Source organism: Electrona antarctica (assembly GCF_951216825.1).
Source record: "Electrona antarctica genome assembly, chromosome: 5".
Classification (NCBI taxonomy): domain Eukaryota; kingdom Metazoa; phylum Chordata; class Actinopteri; order Myctophiformes; family Myctophidae; genus Electrona; species Electrona antarctica.
In genome coordinates this window covers 39,470,804-39,492,519 of record NC_136810.1, presented here as the reverse complement: position 1 = coordinate 39,492,519, position 21,716 = coordinate 39,470,804, and the positions used below count along the sequence as shown (strand labels likewise).

Genomic DNA, 21,716 nt, shown 5'->3' with positions numbered 1-21,716 from the left:
CGGCCTAAGTGTTAATTGTCCCTGTCAAAAAATAAAAATAAATAAACGTAACCTACGTTAATTGATTAGACTCGGCAAGCGCCAATTCACGTAAATTACGTTAATTCAGTTATATAAATATTTGTATCCGATCTAGTCGAAAGGCTACCAGCTCAGTGGCCTTGTGGTTAGAGTGTCCGCCCTGAGACTGGGAGGTCGGGGTTCAATCAATAATCAATAATAAACAAAGAATAAGAATCATTGCGATTTCAATAGGGATTTGCACCTGCTTTGCAGTGCTCGGGCCCTAACAAGGCAGAACCAGGGCGGAACAAGGCAGAAAGAGCCTGCTGGTTAGTCAGTCAGGGACCAATCAGAAGGCTGACAAAGCGTGAATTCCCCGTCCCAGGTGTGATTTCTGGTCAAAACAATGCTTATTGCATGGAGCATATGCGGTCGCTGTAACACCTATTCCGGCAACACACACACACACCATTCAGTCAACATCCGGTTCCAGTCGCGGTGTTTTGGATCTTCAAAATAAGGGTTGAACGTTGGGGATATCCTGACATATAGTATATAGTAATCATTATTTAATTAATCCTGGTGGCCAAACGGTTAAAAGTATACAAAAAAGCAGACATTTTTCAATGTGTTTAAACGTTGCAGCTCTGTTCATATGTACAGTAAACAGTAGGTCTATGTCTGAGGTCCACTCGGTACAGATAACCCATAGTGGTTCCATTTGATAACCTTCTCTTGTCACAATAGTGTTGCTGCTGTGTTGGCAGTTTGGCACATTGTTGTATTTCCACCACATTGTGTGTGTAGTGGATGTATAGTCTGTCTTCCCCTGGTAGCCAGGTCTGTCTGGGGCAGCCTTTCTCTATTTCAAAACTGCTCATTATGTCTGTACAGCTTTCCTTCGTTTTGGTTCAGTCACAGTAGTGCTCAGGTATCCTACTGTGTATTCTCTATTTACTTTGGTGTTGGCTTCACTCTTTTCAGTCAGGTACAATCTGGTTTAGTCCAGTCTGGTATAGCCGTGTTTGTGTGTAGAGTCCTGTAGGGATGCCCTGTAGGGCTTCTCTATGGGTGAGGGCTTTAATATGGAGCTTGTCTGGGTTGCTTTCTTTTATGTGGCCATACAATTTAAATGCTCTCTTGAGCATTTAAATTGAGTGGGTGAGTGGGTGTTGTCCTAATTATTCCGCATCCATTGTTTGTTTGTTTTCGTTGGGTGTGGAGGATTGATTGGCAGAGTTCTGCGGGTGCATGCTTTTGGTTAGACATACCATTGGTCCGATAACGACAACCTATCTCAAACCCTCACGCTAACCCTAACCTCCCACGGGGCAGCACACCTAAACCTAACCTTAACCCTCTCCCAACCCTTAACGCACCACTCACCAACCTTAATCCGGTCGTGTTAACGCACACCTCACCAACCTTAATCCGGTCGTGTTAACGCACACCTCACCAACCTTAATCCAGTCGGACCAATGCTATGTCTAACCAATGCTATATGTCTAAACAAAGTATGCCTCCCGAGTTCTGCATGCAGGGTCTCCGTTCTGTGTTTGTCCCATTTCTCATGTTCCTGGTTGGCTCCCTCTATGATCTCGCAATCATAGAGGGAGATGAGTTCTGTATGGGAACGGAGTCTAATATCTTGAACCAGATTTTAATTGGGACATCTAGCTTGACATTCCTCATGGTGATGCTTAACACCATGGAGGCCCAGGGCGGAGATCTCCACCAAGTTCAAGTTCATGGTCAAGTGCCCAAGGCGGAGATTGATAAATAGGACGGAGATTAATGATATCAAAACCGATCGCCGCTCCACAGCCTAGGAGCGCTTGTTGCCCAATCCTCGATGACGATCGAAAATGTTCCCTGCCTGTTTAGCTGACGAAAACGAAAATCTTAAAACGTTCATAACTCGCGATCTAAATCATCCCGTCTAATTCTGAAAAAAGATCCTGTGTTTGACGGCCCTCCGCAGTCCAGTCGCTAGTCGCGATAGATTTATTCTTACCTCCTGTTGTTGTCGATCGACTCTAGAGTGGTGTGGCTATTGTTAGCTACAATTTCCAGTGCGCCGGTAAAAGTGGTCCGGGCGCTATAAATGATGGGCACATTTTAGTAATGGATTATAGGTCCGGGCAAGCAAGGTGTTAACATGTCACATTACAGCCCTGGGTATGCAACCTGGCCTGGCTGGTATCTGCGCTCCGAGGAGTGCACTTTTGTAGTTTTATTTGGTTTTGGATGGAAACATAAAGTGACTCTTCTCTGCTACTTACTTTCCAAAATAGGACTTGCTGGGGCCCTCATCAGAGGTATAGATGAACAGAGAGTGTCTAAGGAGGTGTTTTTTTATTTATTTTTTATTTTTTTATTTTTTTATTTTTTTATTTTTTTATTTTTTTATTTATACATACTCCTGCTTGACCTTTTCAGTGCCCTATCCCAAGGCACTGGCATAGTATCATTTTAGAACCTGGTTTATTGGAGTGAGAGAATGAAATGCACTCCTCTGCCGGCCTACGCACTTTCATTGCATTTCTATTCCTCTCTCTCTCTCTCTCTCTCTCTCTCCCTCTCTCTCTCTCTCTCTCCCTCTCTCTCTCTCTCTCTCTCTCTCTCTCTCTCTCTCTCTCTCTCTCTCTCTGTGTTCCTTTTCCCTCGCCCCAGGTCCTCTCCAGCATTAGTATTCTAGTGGTAGGTATTGTGTATAATGGGATACTCTAGAAAGGCCTGATAACCAACAACAGACCCTGCATCATTTGTGCACTGTCCCACTGCTGTCACACATTCTTAGCCAGAGAGAAAGAACAATTACCAGAGAGAATCTCTGCGCTTGTTTGTCATTGACACGTAGGACACAATCCATGGTAGAGGGATGGATGGAGAGAGGGAGAGAGAGAGGAGATGGAGATAAGACAAATAAGACTATTGTGCCCAGAAAAACAAAGAAGCTGCTCATGCCAAAATAACTTTAAATCACAGGCTCATATGCCCAATGGAAATGGGGCACGACAAGCAACAAAACAGGAGAATAGAAAGAGAATAGAAAGGAGAATAGAAAGCGAATAGAAAGGAGAATAGAAAGGGTGAAGCGATATTGTAGACAGACATAGGCATGCATTATATGTACAACATAAGAGACCAGTGGTTTTCAACCCTTTTCTTATTACCCTTACCCTTACCCTTTCCATTATTTATTTGCCGTTTGAGCCACTGACCACCATTAATGACATTTAGCTTCTCAAACCCAAGATGTTCCATGCTGTATTGATGTTGGTACCATTAGGAGAGATAACAGGCAAATGTTAACATAATAACAATTCTTCTACATTCTCTAATTGTGTAGACTTCTAAGTAATGCAGATATTTAGCGATAATTTAGAACTCTAACTCTTGAGAGGGTAAAATCAAACCAAACCCAGCAAGCCAAATTACGTCATGATAACGTTATGATGACGTCCTCCAGTGACTCCGGTGACGTTCAGGACTAGGCCAGATCACAGCCCATATGGGGATGATCTTTACGTCATTTCCGGGACGTCTTCACCAGATTAAATAATATAGCTTCGATCGGACACTCTCTGATTCATCCAGGGACGTCTGTCTTAGTGGATAAAATTTAAGTTGGTTGAAATCAGGTGATATTCTGGGCCAGATCTGACTAGTCTTGGTTTCACTTGATCTGGCCACAATCGAGACGTCACTAATTTGTCGAGGTCCTGACCGTGCTTGCTGGGAATGGACCCGTAAAGCCCTAACCACACCAAAGGGTCACCAACCCATGCAACTCCTTGGGTCCAAACGGTTGCAAGGAGTTAACACGGTTTGGGCCATTGAATTCCATGCGTTGAATCACTAGGGTCAACGTGGGTCAACGTGCAACAAGACATGGGACAACGCTAAAACCGTCTTGACCCTTTGGTGTGGTTAGGGCTTAATTTGGTTTCATTTTACACTCTCAATTTACAATTACAATTTAGGCATTTAGCAGACGCTCTTAATCCAGAGCGATTTACATTAATCAATAACAAAAAGCATGGCATACATCACATATAAAAACTAGTTATCATGAAACATGCGTAAGCAAAGAACGTAACAGTGGAGTATCTATATCATGAAACTATGACATAAAATGCAATTCTAGTTCTGTCTACGTAACATTCATTTTACACTCTCAAGAGATAGAGTTCTCCAAGGGTCCATTTGGTTCCAAGTCCATCATTTAGCTGGGGACCACCTGGAACCCCCTCACCTCAAGGACAACTGGTGGTCCCCAGACCGTTGGTTGAAAACCACTGTAATTGACAATGCAACAGACAGACAGACAGACAGACAGACAGACAGACAGACAGACAGACACTATATAAAAGTCTGTCTCTCCCACAGGCATGTCGCCACGGCCACGTGCAGCACCTGGAGCACCTTCTGTTCTACGGAGCAGATATGAGCGCCCAGAATGCATCTGGAAACACCGCCCTGCACGTCTGTGCTCTCTACAACCAGGTAATGAGTTCTGTGCATGATGTAGATATGATGCTCTCTCTTATGGCGTGGATTTGCATTGTTCATGTACACTTTTATGTCGTATGACTGACTACATGCTGTGTGTGTGTGTGTGTGTGTGTGTGTGTGTGTGTGTGTGTGTGTGTGTGTGTGTGTGTGTGTGTGTGTGTGTGTGTGTGTGTGTGTGTGTGTGTGTGTGTGTGTGTGTGTGTGTGTCAGTTTCAATTGGGCCCATCACTCATCAGATTACTAAGTGCACTGTATTAGGACGGAGCCTCTTGAGAGAATGATTGAAAGTGGAGCTTGGGCATATACTGTACAGTAGAGCTTATGGTGCTGTTATGGTAGCATTTCACTAATAATGGTGTCAACTTCAACTTGACTGTTTTATTGCCAAAGCATTGTTATAGGCTACTCGTATTGCTGTCTGGTGTTTTGGTTGCCAGCATCCACCGTATTATATTAGTTCATTTTAGAGTCTGAATGCATAATAAACCACCTGGTGGCAGGTGTTAATCTCTCTCTCTCTCTCTCTCTCTCTGTCTCTCTCTCTCTCTCTCTCTCTCTCTCTCTCTCTCTCTCTCTCTCTCTCTCGGCCGTATGTTGTACATAAACAAACATTGATCACTGGAAATACACCCTCTGTTGAGGAGGATTTGAATATTTAGTTTAGTGTAATATTTAGCTCATTTCAAGTGCTTCATTTACAATTTACAATTACAATTTACAATTTCTGCAGTTAGCAGACACTCTTAATCCAGAGCAACTTGCAGTAAGCAAGAACAAAAACAAGGTAATACATCATATACATAAAAAAATAATCATCACAGGTGTGGCACTGGTCAATAGTACTTATTATAATTAAGCTAAGGTTGACAGCTACTCTGTTGAAAGTGAGCAGAGGAATTGCTACAGCCCAGAATCCCTGAGACATGCCCCTCTCAGTGTGCTGTTCTATAGTGGTTTGGGTTGTGGTTCGGTGGAGGAGGAGAAACAGAGAGCAGGATAACGTTGTTGTGGAGAGAACTACTGTACGCTCACTGATGCTTTGGTAGGTCGTTAAAGTAGAGTACAGTTCATGAACATTAAATGAGCCTTCTCTTCTGTTCCCTTCATGTCTCTCTATGATGTCTCTCTCTTCTCTCATGTATTATGTAACATGTAAAATATGCAAGTGTGCACGTGTGTGTGTGTGTGTGTGTGTGTGTGTGTGTGTGTGTGTGTGTGTGTGTGTGTGTGTGTGTGTGTGTGTGTGTGTGTGTGTGTGTGTGTGTGTGTGTGTGTGTGTGTGTGTGTGTGTGTGTGTGTACACGGTATGGTTGCAGTGTGTTTGTGCACTTGTCAGCAGGGGTCTAGGGAGCAAGACATCAATACTTAATATACTGTATACACTGTAGCACACACGTGACCACAGCCATCACAATGTCCACTTCCCAAAACAGACAGCATAGGAATACAGCACGAGAGAGAGATGTATAGAGAGGGGGGAGGGGATGAAAAGGACAGCAACAAGTTGAGGGATAGTACAGTGTACAGTTGGGTGCCACCGATATTGTCCCTTATCATTTGACCCATTTAGGCCTGACCTCAAAATTAAAAAAAAATCCTTCTAAATCCTCCAGTTTTCTGAAATAAATATTTTCACGATTTTTCAAAAATAGCAGACCTACAAGCTCATAGCGCGCCACCGAGTGGCGCGCTATGAGCTTGTAGATCTGCTATTTTTCAATAGCTAAATTATAACATAATGTTTAAAACACCAAAAGGGGTTCCCGCCCAAAATGGGTTAACTGTCCTTTTGCGCAGATCACGCAAACCTCAGCAAAAAGAAAAGGACAATATCGATGGCCTCCAACTGTATAGTCACTTCAGCAGCTGCCTGTTTTGTCTCATTCAGCAACAGTGCTGTCGGGTAGACCTATGAAACCTTGTCCATCTCCATATTTAAACATTTTATGTTTTTACGTAAATGAATACCCTGCTTCGTCAAACTATAGTGTCACACAACAGTACCCGATCTACAAGCTCAAGTGTGTCTGTGGCTTTTACAAGTGGTATGCCAATGAAAAGAATTAACAAGAGCTTGTGAGCTGTGATCCATTGGAGCACATTTTTTCCATTTTTTCCATTTTCGGAAAAGTACCAATGTTGGACATACTGTACAAGGTTTTCCTCCTGTCGGCAACGATAAGAAATATTCAAACTTAAATGTACTGTATAGTGTATGCAGTGCATTAGTAAACGGCAGCTTTATGGCTTTTCTGTAACTCTCCATCTACAATTTAGAAAGCCTCTTGTGGAGTGTCATGTGTGTTGATTTAGCGTGAACTATGACAAATTGAAGGATCAGCTACTGTGCAGTATATATAGGGTTTGTCTTCCTCGGGCCAGAGGAATGTCACAAATAAAGAGAGCTTTAATTCCAGTATTATTATCCTTATATGTACTCTTTTTTTATCCAGCACATGACCTACTGAGGTTATGTTTTTTGCATTTTCCAACACATTATGTTCGATCAGTTTTTCACGTCATGGACCCCTACATTTATATGTATTTGGCGTCAGACCCTCATCTGAAAATATTTTGTACTGGGTGGGGACTCCCATGAAGATTTGTATGGTTTATAATCCACAAGCTCGAGGGGGGCGTAGTCGGTAGCACTGTCGCCTCACAACTAGAAGGTCCTGGGTTCGATTCCCGCGGGGAACGCTGTGGGCGCTGGGAGCGTGTTCTCTCCTCCACGTCATCAGTGCCCAGCCCCATACCCAAGGCGGGGTTGGCGAAAGGGCCTTTCTGTGTGGAGTTTGCATGTTCTCCCAGTCAAAAAACATGCAGTAATCCTGGTCTCTAAACTGCCTCCCCCTGGCCAGCCGGGGCGCCTGATGGAGGGGAAAGGAACTGGTTGGAATAACGTGCTCCTTCCACGTGCTACATCCAATCGGGGAAACTCCCCACTGTCAGGTGAAAAAAGCGGCTTGGACTCTCGGCTCTCCCCAGGTAAGCAGGTAGGTGGAGAGGGAGTGTAGAGCCCAGGATTACATTAGATAATTGACACTGGGTGAAAAAATGGGGTACAAAGTCGTGGGATACAAAATTATTAAAAACAAATCTATATATATATATATATATTATATATATATTATATATATATATATATATAAAAGAACCACTGCGTTAGATTATTCACAGTCTATATTATCAGTCCCTCACTTCATGTCATCGGTGTCAGGAGCACTGTTTGTACAGTGGCAAGCTCTCATTGCTGTATTGGAATATTGCCCGAGACGACCCGCAGTCTAATTTAGAAGAGAGCGTGCACCGTTTGCTCATTCTATTGTAAACGTGTAACAATGAATCTCTGGATGTCTAGGCAAGCAAGAGCTGTGAGAGGAGCCATCCATCATACTATTCAAACATGAATGACCTGCATCGTCATTACTGTCACACATTAGACTTAACTCGCTCTGTGCTTCTCTCCTAAAATCCTCGATGTTTAACTCTGAGACACTTATCAATTTGTGTCCATTTTTACTCTCTCATGAGCCTAATTAACACAGTGATTTTACATGCAGCCAAATAAGGCAGACTAGCCTGCTGGAGTGGTTTATAAACGAAGACATCAGAGATATACAGGAAGATGGATGTTTTGCTCTCTAATTAACTTCCTTAATTGGCAAAGGGACAGCTGTTGAGGGTCTCAGGCCTCCATTCATCTCCCTATTTCAGACAGGCAGTACATATGCACACGTGTGCAAGCGAGGTTTAGGCCTCCCAGTAAGTGGTCATATGTGCTCACTCAGGTGTGCTAATCTGTTGCAAAGTTACATTTATGTCGTGGTTTGCAGAAAGTTGAACCCAAAAGCAGAGCCAAACACAGGAGCAAGTTTACGATATTTATTCACAATATAGTGAATTGTAGAATGGGGAAGGTGGCAAGGAAAACAAACATGGAGACTGACAGCAGGCAGGGCAGGCGGCAGGCAGGCAACAAGCAGGCAGTGGAACAGGAGAGCTGGAGGAGAGGAGAAGAGCTTGAGTTGCACGAAGCACACTTCTAAAATGTATATAAAACTAATACATATTATACATGTGAAAAAAATATATTTTGTAAAGGCATGTCATATGAAACTGGTAGGATAAGTGTACAAGCAATTAAAATTGCGCAATTAAAAACAATGTTGCAAGTTACAGTAGATGCTTAAGCCATTTAAACAGTGTTTTGCATGAGCGCATACAGTACATGCGAGGATTTGCGCTGCCTGTGCTGGAATATTTTCATGACTTGGAGGGACGTTGGAGAGTTGTGCAGAGTGGACTGCTGCAGCTGGAGAGTCAAGTCTCCCAACATGGGTAGCCTACGCCCTACTGTAGCCTAATCTACAGCAGGCCCATGTCTTTCTGGAGTTACGGTATGTGCAATCTCCTCGTCTCGTCCTCGTTTAAAGATAAACCCGACGCGTCGCTCGAATGCCAAATGTGCCGTGCCAGCGCAAGTGGGGACCGCATCGGAGATAGGTAAACCATACAGCCAGTACCACATAGGTTACATTAAGGTTTAGGCTGATAGGTAAACCATACAGCCAGTACCACATAGGTTACATTAAGGTTTAGGCTGATAGGTAAACCATACAGCCAGTACCACATAGGTTACATTAAGGTTTAGGCTGATAGGTAAACCATACAGCCAGTACCACATAGGTTACATTAAGGTTTAGGCTGGCATACAGCCAGTACCACATAGGTTACATTAAGGTTTAGGCTGGCATACAGCCAGTACCACATAGGTTACATTAAGGTTTAGGCTGCGCATTCATATAATTGACACTTGACAGCCCAGCCACTGCAGCGAGCGTATATCTATTCTACATCCGAGCATAGACATGGTAACGCCCCGCCTGCCTCTGATTGGCCTACCGACACTTTCGGCCTCACCAGACTTTCCTCCGAGGTGGATAGCTATATGCTGGATAGTCTGCCAAGAGGTTACTCTGTGGTGGGAAATAAATAAATAATACGATATAATACAAGAGAATGACAGCTTGGCACTCGCGACAGTAACTTTTATGTTTTGTAGAAGAGGCAAACTGATATATTGTTTATGCCGTTTATTTTGTGTGTGTACAGTGTGTACAGTGTACAGTTTACAGTGTAAACTTGAAACATTATTGTACTGTAAAAAGGTCTCTTTTCCCTTGATCTTTATCTTTTTTAATAGTATTAGTTTACTATAATTAGATTAATATTCGATAATCAACACTAACACTTTAATTTAGAACACACCCAAATCAAATAATACATACGTGTTCATTCAATCACTCATTCAATCAAAGCAAAGTTTGCATCTTCTACAAAAATAAAAGTTACATGTTACTGTCGTGCGTGCCAAGCTGTCATTCTCTTGTACTTGTATTATTTCCCACCTCGGACGGAGGACAGTCTGGTGAGACCAGCGGCATTCTGTAGTGTCGGTAGGCCAATCAGAGGCAGGCAGGGCGTCACCATGTCTATGCTCGGACGTAGAATAGATATACGCCTGCAGCGAGGCAATCTAATATAGTACGTGCATGGTCACAGTGTCACGGATGGACCACAGTCATAGAGACAGACAGGACAGGAGGAGGAGATGCAGCTATTTGCAGCGTGTGTGTGCGGTTGTCGGGCTGTGCGCGTCCAAACTCATTCCAAGGACATGTGAGCTATTTAATTCATGGTTCACAGCACAGGTTCAGGCTTTGAATGACGCCACAGAGCCTCATACTGTGACAATTTCCTTCCTACTCTGCTATGTGTGTAGCAAGTTTGGCGGATATGTCAATTACAGAATGAATCAGAGGCACCAGATGCAACGAGCTGACATTTAGCACAAATGATTCATTTGCAGACAGATGAACATGGGAGCATGCAGACGGTGTGTTTGCAAAACTAACTGACTAATTTGACAATTAATTCACATAAAATTACAGCTAGAACAAGACAGGGTTTAATGACAGTGTGCCTCCCATATGGCTCCTGCAGCTTCATGGCCAGTCTATGACAGTGATATACTGTAGTTGTCTCCACCAGGCCGAAGGCATGGGGAGAGAGTATGTTTTGCACTCCGTCCGTCCGTCCGTCCGTGTGTCCGTCCGTCCGTCTGTGATCAGCTAATCTCCGGCACTGTTAACCCGGTCGATGCCAAATTTTGCACACACACTCCCTGGATACCAACGATGAACCTCTGCCCCAAAATTTCCAGAACGGCCTGTTATAGCGCCACCAGGAGGCCGCTTTGTGCAAAACAAGTTTTTGGACAGTACGCCTACAGATTTTGTCCAAACATCACGCAAATTGGTACACAGTCTCTGTAGAGCCATTCAACGAAACGGGTCTTTCAGATTTCTCAGACTCCATCCTGATTGGCTAAGATTGGCTTCCAAAGCAAGCAGGAGTGCTCAGTTTCAAACAAAATGCTGCAAATCATGAACACATCGTGTGATTTCCGTGAAATTGTGCACGCACATTCCCACTAGGCCGAGGAAGAAATGCCACATGAACATTTTCAACTCAGCCTCATGGTGGTGCTATAACTGGCAGAAAAGTGTTTTTACCTCTAACTGCACGGATCTGTGGATAACTTTTTATGCCAACTCCCTAGAGGCCAAGGAAAAACTTTTGCCTGGAATGTTTCACATCTGCTCTTTATAGCGCCACCAGGAGGCCGACATATGTAAAACACATTTTCTATTACTCCTTCAGATTTTATCCAAATTTCACGCAAATCGGTACACATGCTCTCCATAGTCATGTGATCAAGACGGGTTTGTTTGATTTCTCATAATCCACCCTCATTGGCTACGATTGGCTTCTAAACTTTTCAGGAGTAGCCCGCTTTGTACCCGTTTTGTACAAATCGCCACAACTACTCAACGCAGCGTCCGATTGTGGTGAAACTGTGCATGCATATTCCCACTAGGCTTTGGAAGAAATGCCACTTGACAGTTTTCAAATCAGCCTCATGGTGGCGCTACAACAGGCCAAGCCACGTCACACACACGCACGCATGTACGCACGCGCACACGCACACACACACACACACACACACACACACACACACGTTTATATTGCTCCTAAACATTTTGCCATTTTGCCTCCTGGTGGAGACTTTTTCTAGTTTGTTTTTTGTCCAGCTTTTGAGGGTTTGTGTAAACACAAACATTGTCTTAACACAAACATTGAATGCCATGGCATTGACAATGATTGGCCAGCTCTGAGTGTTTGTGTAACACAAACATTGCATGCCATTGACAATGAATGGCCAGCTTTGAGTGTTTGTGTAGCACAAATATTGAAGACGAAGGTGAGGCCGCAAATTGTGATTGGCCGGAATGAGATGATGTATGATGATGATGAATGATGATGAGAGCGCCCCTCACTTCACACGGGTGTGATTTTATTAATGAACTGTAAGTCTGAGGAGCACTAGGCTACACGGCAAATGAATTCCACCCTTCTTTTACTGTATAAATATTTTTAAAGTGTGACAATAAAGTCTGATTCTGACATCAGTCATCTAATGACACTAATCACACTTCATTCTGGTCTGAGCCACATCACATTGACACCTCCAGTGAGGCTGTAGAAATTGTAAACAATGGTCTGCACATCTTGCCGTGTGTCAGGGTTTATGATGTGTCTATGACTTCGTGCATATGACTATGGCTGCATATTTGGGTCGGATTTCAGGCCTGACTTCCATTATTTTAAGGGAAAGTAAACATGGGACGCAAATATGTGAAGGCGCTTTCTTGGTCTACCGGCAGCGTGCAAGAACTGTAGCACTGATCGGTCCAGCAGGTTGCAAAATTAGCCCTGGACTGGTAGACGAACACGCACGCACGCACGCACGCACGCACGCACGCACGCACGCACGCACGCACGCACGCACGCACGCACGCACGCACGCACGCAAACCATCATCCTCCTTGGCTTGTATAGAAAAAGTGCCCCTCGGGGCACAGGTCTCCACCAGGGCACGTCAGGTTATTGTGGCCTCCCGGTGGCGCTTTAATAAGCCAATGTGAAAAGGGTGCCATTTCTTCTTACGCCTTTGATGGCAAATTGGATGATTTGAGGTGGGTGCAGGCTTTAGTTTAGACATACTATTGGTCCGACTGTCATTAGACCGACAACCTACCTCAAACCCTAACCTAACCCTAACCGCAAGCACGGGAGCAGCGCACATTCGACCGCATGTCCGACCGCATGTCCGACCATTGTTTCCGCATGTCGGTCCGTTGGTGTTTAATCTGCGTGTGCATCCCTTTCAGGCATTTTGTTCAAAATATGTGTTTTGCAAAAATCCACCTGTTGGTGTCGCTATAACAGGCCAATGTGAAAAGGGGGGGATTTAATCCCCAGCCTAGTAGGAAAGTGCGTGAAAGATTTCACGTAAATTGCACGCTGCGTTCATGATTTTTGTTCAAAACGGGCCAATCCTGCAAACTTTGGAAGCCAATGTTAGCCAATTAGGATGGAATATGAAATACCGGAGAGGGAAAAACATATACTCTCTCCCCATGCTTTCGGCCTGGTGGAGACAATAATACCATTCTGAAAGCATGTTTGAAACATAGGCAATGTAAATTATTCAACATATTGGAGTTGTATAAGGACCTCATTAGGGAGACCCTCAACACCACAGCTTTATTTAGTTTAGCTCTATCTACTACTCCTGTAGCGTGATCTCACTAATCAGCATATCGTTTAGGGCAGTGGTTCTCCAAGGGTCCTTGAGGGGGTTCCAGGGGTTCCCCAGCAAAATGAACAGTTTACTTTAACTATTATTTCACGCTAGTCGTTATCCCATTGAGAGAATGTATTTAAGAGTGGCTATTCAGATCATACCATACTGTAGGTTTCACTCGTCTCTCACCACTATTGTCTCCCCATTTATATTATGGACAGCAGAATACTAAATCTAATCCAACAACAACAACAACAACAACAACAACAAAATTGTTTATGTGGGTCCCTGGCACAACATATTTTCAAATGGGGTCTGCGGCTAAATGCATAGTCCGGCAGTCGAGGTGGACGCTGGACGGGTGGGAAATTTGGTATACTAGTCCTTACCCGTTCTGAATATATGAACAGCAAATGATGTTCAGTGTGTAATCTGTGTCCGTCCCAACATGCATTTCACTGGTGACACTGGTGACACGTGATTTGCAGGGAGATGGTTTTTTTTGTCGCAAATTAATTTAATTAAGATGATTGTTAGAATGTTTGGCGTGTGTAATGCAGGGCCGATTGAGGTTGGAGGACAGCCGGACAGGGCTGTGCGGTGCTAGGTTCCGTGAGGCGGTCCGTGGCGTTGTGAGATGGCGCAGAAAGCGAGCAGCTGTCTTGCTCTATGCTAAGGAAGTACTCTGACTCTTTCTCACTTTAACCAAAAGAAGCCTGTCTGCTGCTGGACTTTTGGGGATCCTTGACATAAAACGGTTTGAGAACCACTATTATTATGTTATCAAAAGGGTGAAGAACCCTGTTGCACATTGCCGGCTCTGACGAGGAATGCCCACAACCCGCAAGACAACTTGGGAAATGGGAAGCCTCTGCTTGCGTTGGCTACAACAATGCATATAAAGCATGTGTGGCCATGCTCTTACACGTCATTTTCAAACTCACGTCTTAATTGACAGATTTCATCTAAGAAGTCATCAAAGACCAGTACAGTATGAGTATCAGAGCAATATTTTCAACTTTACCGCTACCGTAGAGCGGCGAGATAGAGCATCAGCCATCCAGAACCACACTGTGGTCTGACATTGACATGCACACTAATGAAAAGTGAATATTGATAAAGCGTTAAACTAGCAGTTGTACAGTAGAATTCATTAACATTGAACAACTGCGAGTGTCTGTACTTATGCGCTGTTATATCTTTCCTTCAATTAACATTATTACTTAACCCATTTAGGACTGAGACCAGATTCTATACAAAATGTCTTCTAAATCATGAAGGTTTTCTGAAAAACCTGTTTCTGTCAGTGATTCTCAAAATATTTCATGTCAAGGACCCCAAAATTATAGATGTAATTGGCCGCTGACCCATCTGAAAATGTGTTGTTTCAGGGACCCCCAGAAGCAAAGATATGAGTTAAAATGTTCACTGTGACAATATATATTCAAAGATTTGCGCCACATTTTCACGATTTTTCAAAAATAGCAGATCTACAAGCTCACAGTGCATGTAACACCTGTGTCGTATAGGTAGTGTAGAACAGTTACCAAATTACAATGAAGGGTTAGACGTTGGACTAGTTAGGTTCGTCTACTGGAGCCAGAGGGGTAAATAATGAGACCAGATGTAAGTCACTGAGTTGGCCGGCTCAATATTTTATATATAATTGAAATAGAAAACAAATATAAAACATGTGCACAAACATAGGACATTAGACAATGAAATAGGTACCTTGGTATCAATTAAACCGTTTCTCAAGATGTTCGGCGGTGGTGGCTCAGGGGTAGAGTGGCTGGAACCCGGGCTCCCCCAGAGTTAGTGTCGATGTCTCCTTGAGCAAGACTCTGAACCCCTAACCCTGCGGCACTCGGACCTGCACTGCAGAATTTCACTCGCTGCTTGTGGTGTGAATTACGTGTAATGCATGCATAAAAAGGACTGTTTACCACATCTGATTATGCAACGATTTTTTATATGCTGACACCATGCTTTGCGGGAGGCGCTAGCCATCTTTTAGAGGGTCAGTCTGTGTGTGTGTCCAGAGCTAATCTCGCAAATGACTGGACTGATTAACGCTAAGCATTGAATGCACCCTGCCAGTGTACTTCAACTAATTTGTCACATATGGTTTTTAAATATTTAACCTTAATTTAATTTATGGAAGTCAATGGGGCTCAGACCGGGCTAAGACATTGATCACATTTGGAGCCATAGGTATGTCAAAGATGACTGACATCATAGGCTGTTCACATGAAGTCCATGATCCACATCTATTAAAGATCTCCCCATGCAACTCTGTCTACATTATCATGATTCTCAATGCTGCAAAACCACTATTTAAGTCAGCACAGTACAGGATCTACATCAGTGTTGTACATCAACACCAATCATTTACAATAAGCTTTTTGAGGGGTGCTATGCCCAGCTTTGTGTGTTTGTATGTACCCCATACAGCGATGATTTTATTGGCTGAGCACTCCGTAGCGATGATTTGATTGGCTGTAAACGTAAAGTGAGGACAGAAAAGTGAAGACGGAAAAGTGAGGACGCAAATTGTGATTGGCCGAAATGAGATGCTGTATGGTGATAAGAGCGCCCCTCACTTCACAAAGTTCACACGGGTGTGATTCTAACTCATTTGAATGCCTTTTCACACCATAATTCGGAAGAGTAAAAGTGTTTCTGTAGACTTGATGCATGTACAGTCAGTAACAGTGAATACACTTCAAGACATCATGGTAGACAAAGGAGTGTATGTGAAAGATGTAAAGGCTGTCGGCAAACAACGGATTAGTTGAATCTTGATTTTCCAAGGCAGGCGTGCCGTCGCCTGTCGGCAGAGCGCTTGAGCCCTGAGAGGCACGTGCGGGCAGTGTGAAGCCCATGCACTGCTGCTGACTCAGCACTGTTCCAGTTGCATACCGATGGAATGGGAATAAGATAGAATCTACTTTTTCTTTTAATTGCACATAGCAAATTACTTGCAAATAGTCCGCATATGGTATCATCGATATGCAAATATTTGCATATTTGTTTGTTTATTTCTATTTTTATTTTTATTACATTTTTTGGGGTGGGGGTCAAAAAACGTGTCTTGTGACTTGCTGAAAAGTACAGTGCCGATTTATTTGGTAACCTTGGGCTGAGTATCGGCCAAGTAGTCTACTAATTGCAGAATTTGCCATTATCATCAGATGATGTGTGTCATTGCATCTACCCCCCCCAAAAAAAAGAAAAGAAAAAAGAAAAAGAAAAGCATGTACTGTACATTTGTTGGATGCATGCGCTTACATAATAGTGAACATTGTGTGGGTAGACATTGATTAGAATCTGTAATGTGTATTTATTTGCGTTGATAATGTGTTTTTTAGATGAGGTGTTACAGTATATTGCAGCATAAAGCTTTCATCCTATGATAGTGGCATTGTTGGTACAACAAAGCAAATATACTTACATAGTGGAAAAGTACTTGCAACTGTTTGATGTAGCAGCATTGAATGGCAGACAATAATGTTATTGCATGTACTGTAGCAATGTTACATCAATAATGTTCTACTTCACAAGATGATCAAGTACAGTACCAGGAGGCACGGCCCAATAATATTACGCTGTCTGGTGCAGTAGCTTGAAACTCTGGCTCTCTAATTAGTCTATCAGTTACTGTCTACAGTAGTAATATTATAGACAATGTAGTGCACACTAGGCTTGTCACGATGATGACATTTAATTGTCACTCAAATAATTGTGATTAACCATTTAAACTCGGGATATTTCACTTTCTAATTTGTTTGTAACTTAAAACTCCATCTTAACCATGATAGATTCATTGAGAACACCCGTCCTTGTTTCTACTGACTGATATTGTCCTTCTAATATTTGTTTGTTTATTTTATGTCGCTGAACATAGGAGAATATGAATAAAAAATACACTCACTCCCCGAACCTACCTCGCCCCTCACCCCTGCCTACTTTGACAGGCTGGTATGGCTTAGGGTTGACGACAGAGTACAGCATCTTGCAATGGGTCTGGTCCACAAGATTCGATACACCACCAAGATACCCATGTACCTGTCTAAAAACGTCCTTAATGTCAACGAAGTCCACACCCACAACACCAGAGGGAGCTAAAAACACCATGTGCAACCCAGTTTTGGCACAAACAAGGGACAAAATTTTTTTTTTTCCTATGCCACCACAATGTGGAACGCCCTTCCAACGGTCATTAAGACATGCGAATCCCTTGACTCCTTCAAAACCGCTCTCAAAGGGCACCTACAGATGGCTGCAATTCTAAACTGGCCCCCGTAAAATCTGAATCCCCCACCCACCCTTTTTTCCCCTCAGCATATATAGGTTTTCTTTTCCCTTTTTACCTCCTTTATGATGATGATTTCCTATATACAGGTTTAATGTTTGTTTTTAGTTCAATGTTTGTTTTAAAAATGCCATTGACAATGAAGGGAAAATGTACGTCATATTGTCCCTCATTACGTCATATTGTCTCTTTATTGTTAATGGCATTTAATGTGTGTGTTGGCACCGTTTGTTTTATATCACCATTACATCACCTAATCAACATGAGTTAGACTTTAATATATTAGCGCCCCTCACTTCACAAAGTTCACACGTGTACAGGTGAGATCTTTTTGGCTATATAGAAGTGTATATTTGTATGTCTCTAAATGTTATGATGAATTGAACAAGGTGGACCCTCTTGTAAACAAGTGTAGTGCTTTATTGGGTCGTCCACTCACAGTTAACAGTTTTTTGTATTGAGTTGTGCTTGAAATGTACTGTAATTCTGCAAACTGTTAATAGATACTTCAATCAATCAATCAATCAAACACACACACAAACACACCTCCCCCATTTATTTTGCCCAGGTATCTCTTTCCTCCAACATTTTGTCGTACTGTATGACCTTTGACCTTCAGCTCTGTAGCAGCAAGCCAGTCCAGTGTGTCATCGTCAATTAAGCCGCGATCACCATTCGGTAGCCGGTATATGGGGCAGCTGGTCAGCCCCTGTTCCACAGTCTGTAGTGGAATTTATTCTTCAATACACACAATTCCGCTATAAATGCACATGTCACCCTGTTAAACAGCCTAATGGAGGGGAAAACACCCCACCCACCCACACCCACGCACACCTGCTTGAATTAGCATGCTTGTTAATTCCCTAATATTCATTTCACTAATGTGTGCTCACTGCTCAATAGCCACGTTTAGCTCCTCACACAGCTCCAAACACTGTGGAAACGTTGATCATTCTGCCCAGTAACCTCATCAGAAATAGGTGTGTGCGTGCCGGCATCCCATTACTCCGACTACGTGGCGTCGCATATGTGGTCAGGGTTAGGGTTATAGGGTCAGGGATAGGGTTAATAATGGGGCGAGGAAGAACAACACGCCACGCCGCATCGCATGCATGTGTGTATGTTTGTGTCTGTATTCGGTGGGCCTGTGTGTGTACTGTGTATATCTGCATACTGTAGGGGGAATTAACATTTAGCTATAGGCTATTAGCCGTAGGTATTTATGTATATGGGTGTTAAGCGTTATTATCGGACTGTACCACAGGAAAGACCAATCATGCAATGTTCATCAGACCTGTTAACACCTGCTGTTAACCTATCTATGTATCCTTGAGTACTATAGACGAATAGCAGTTTAAGTCCACACTAATTATCCATATTGTATAAATGATGTCAGGACAACGAGGCCTTTTCGTGGAGGGGTCAGAATAAAATTTGGACTTAAACTGTTATTCGTCTATAGTACTTTATTATAATGAAGATTGATTGATTGATTTGAACAGTTTGCAGAATTACAGTACATTTCAAGCACAAACTCAATACAAAGGCTGTTAACTGTGAGTGGACGACCCAACTAAGCATTACACTTGTTTACAAGAGGGTCCACCATGTTCAATTCATCAAAACATTTAGAGACGTACAAATAGACACTTCTATATAGACAAAGAACAGTACAGGAATTCATCATAATGGAGGTAAAAAGGGAAAAGAAACATAATAACAGTGAGTGAAAAAGGGGGTGGGGGGATTCAGATTTTACGGGGGCCAGTTTCGAATTGCAGCCGTCCGTAGGTGCCCTTTGAGAGCGGTTTTGAAGGAGTCAAGGGATTCGCATGTCTTAATGACTGTTGGTAGGGCGTTCCACATTTTGGTGGCATAGGAGCGAAAATAATTTAGTCCCTTGTTTGTGCCGAATCTGGGTTGTACATGGGTGTGGACTTCGTTAACATTAAGGAAGTATCTAGACAGGTACATGGGTATCTTGGTGGTGTATCGAATCTTGTGGACCAGACCCAGATCAAGTTGAAACTGGGTGTTCTTTTAATTGAAAACAATCGAATCAAAGTCTGTGTGCATAATGAAGATCTATCACTGACTGAGTTGTCGAAATGTCCCATCTACCATTTTTATGCAAATTAGTGCCATCATTATCGGAAAATCTATTTTCACTATATCGCCAATATTGCACTTATCTGAATATCTAGACCTATCTAACAATGGTAGATGGGACAACTTTTTAACATAGTTTAAAAAGCAGGTGGCTTTGCGCACATCCAGTTCCTGGCAGGCCCGCGGGAAGTACTTTACACTCGCAGGGGCTGAGCGTCTAGTAGGGGGTGCGCGCGCGTAGCGCGCGCCGCAAAAATGCGCGTGCACGCGCATCATGCACGCGCATTTTAGCGCATTTTCACTCGCAAACGTGGCCTTTACTTTCCCTCTCCACACGCAAGTTATATGAACGAACTGACACAGGCAATTCACCAGGATAAGGTGCCAATACTGTGATACAGCATATTTATTTATCTTTTTTTTTTCTTCCCCTCCTGTTCGAGGGGGGGCTGTGCCTGGGGGGAGGGGGTGCTACAGCCCCCCCAGCACCCCTACTTCCCTCAGCCATGGTTCCTGGCTGGTGCCGGACCAAGGCAAGTACAGTGAAAAGAAGAGGACACAGGATTGCTCCAATGGTGTTTTCTTTTTATTGAAACACCATAATATAAGACACGACGTTTCGACCGCAGGCGGCCTTCATCAGGTGATAATTGTTAGTATGTGACAACCTCCCTTTTATCTAGGTCAGGGTTCCCCAATAGGCGGCCCGCGGGCCATTTGCGGCCCGCGGAGCGCCCCCTTGCGGCCCGCGGAAGAATTTCTTTGGGGGGGGTCCCAGATATAAATGGCATTAAATGGGGGTCAGTAGCCTATGCATGTCAAACTGGGCATCCTTTTCAAATGGGGTCCTGCCCTGAAAATGAATTTTCAGGGCAAGACCTCGACCTCACGCGTGCGGACTCGGCCCCCAGCCTGGTACCCTAGTCAAAATATGGCCCTCGAGGAAAATTAATTGGGGAACCCTGATCTAGGTCAGTCACGTGACTGATGTTGACTGGGTAGGTAATTTACAAACACCAATAAGTGACATGACAATACATATGAATAACCACCATCATTTACAATAGTACAACAGTTTCAAAAACAAAAAACAGTTTCAAGAGAACTTGTTGGTTTTTAGTTTGTTGCAGACTGATTTAATATTTTTTATATATTTTATAAATATTTTAAATATTTTAAATACATTAGAGATTTTGCAATATTTTTTGTTTTTAAGATTTAAAAAAAAAAAAGCTTTTGGTACCAAAAGTAGTTTACAGTTTGGGCAATCTGCTCCAAAATAGTGTTGGTCAGAACAATATCAAAGAGGACGTATACGGGCTCTGATAAATAAAGGTTCACATTGAAGATACATCACTCAATGACTCTCGGACGAATTGAAGTGGATGAACCCAGGAAACTGACACGTCCAGATAAGTATTACATGCATCTCAAGAGGAGAAATAAAACAGCAAGATAAACCGGCAAAATAAAATGAAAGATCAACATACAGTTCACACAGGGGAATCTGATTGCAAAGTCCTTGCTCACTATTACAGGGTTTACAGGAAGGCAGATAACTCATAGTCCTCATTTAGTCCATGGGGTTGTAGTGTGCGGAGGGTGTAGGTCCAATAAGCCTCCCTTCTCAGGAGGAGGTTATGGATATCTCCACCTCTACGGGGTAGCTGCACCCTTTCTATGCCCACATATCGGAGCGATGCTACGGCATGCTACGGCAACTTTTTAACATAGCTCAGCATTTTCAGCACCCTTTTTCCAATCAGGAAACACTGATTAAAAGTGTATTTCTGGGGGTGTGCATGATAACCCACCTTGTTTGAGTTCCTTGATAGGGTTCCAAATAAACCCTTTGATTGGTCTGTATCTATGAGAGTTATGGGGGACCTTGGAATAAAAAAAAAGGTTGAGAACCACTGCCCCTAGGCCTATAGGCCACATCATCAAAGTGAGAGATGGCACACATATTTCATTTACAAATTGCATCAGTAGAGGGCACTAGCTGTTGTCTCAATCTTTCACTTGCACAGGAAGTCCTGGTGTGTCATCAGAGAAGCC

At 43.2% G+C, this 21,716-nt stretch overlaps 1 protein-coding gene across 1 annotated transcript in view; it reads left to right on the top strand.

The window, feature by feature from the left end:
* The window catches only part of shank3a (SH3 and multiple ankyrin repeat domains 3a), a gene marked incomplete at both ends in the record, with an annotated part of 322,930 nt that overhangs the window by 141,017 nt on the left and 160,197 nt on the right, over positions 1–21,716 (top strand). Inside the window, one exon of the mRNA XM_079500504.1 lies at positions 4,396–4,512. Within this exon, the coding sequence (XP_079356630.1) occupies positions 4,396–4,512 (117 nt within the window). The remainder of the gene's footprint in view (positions 1–4,395; positions 4,513–21,716) is intronic.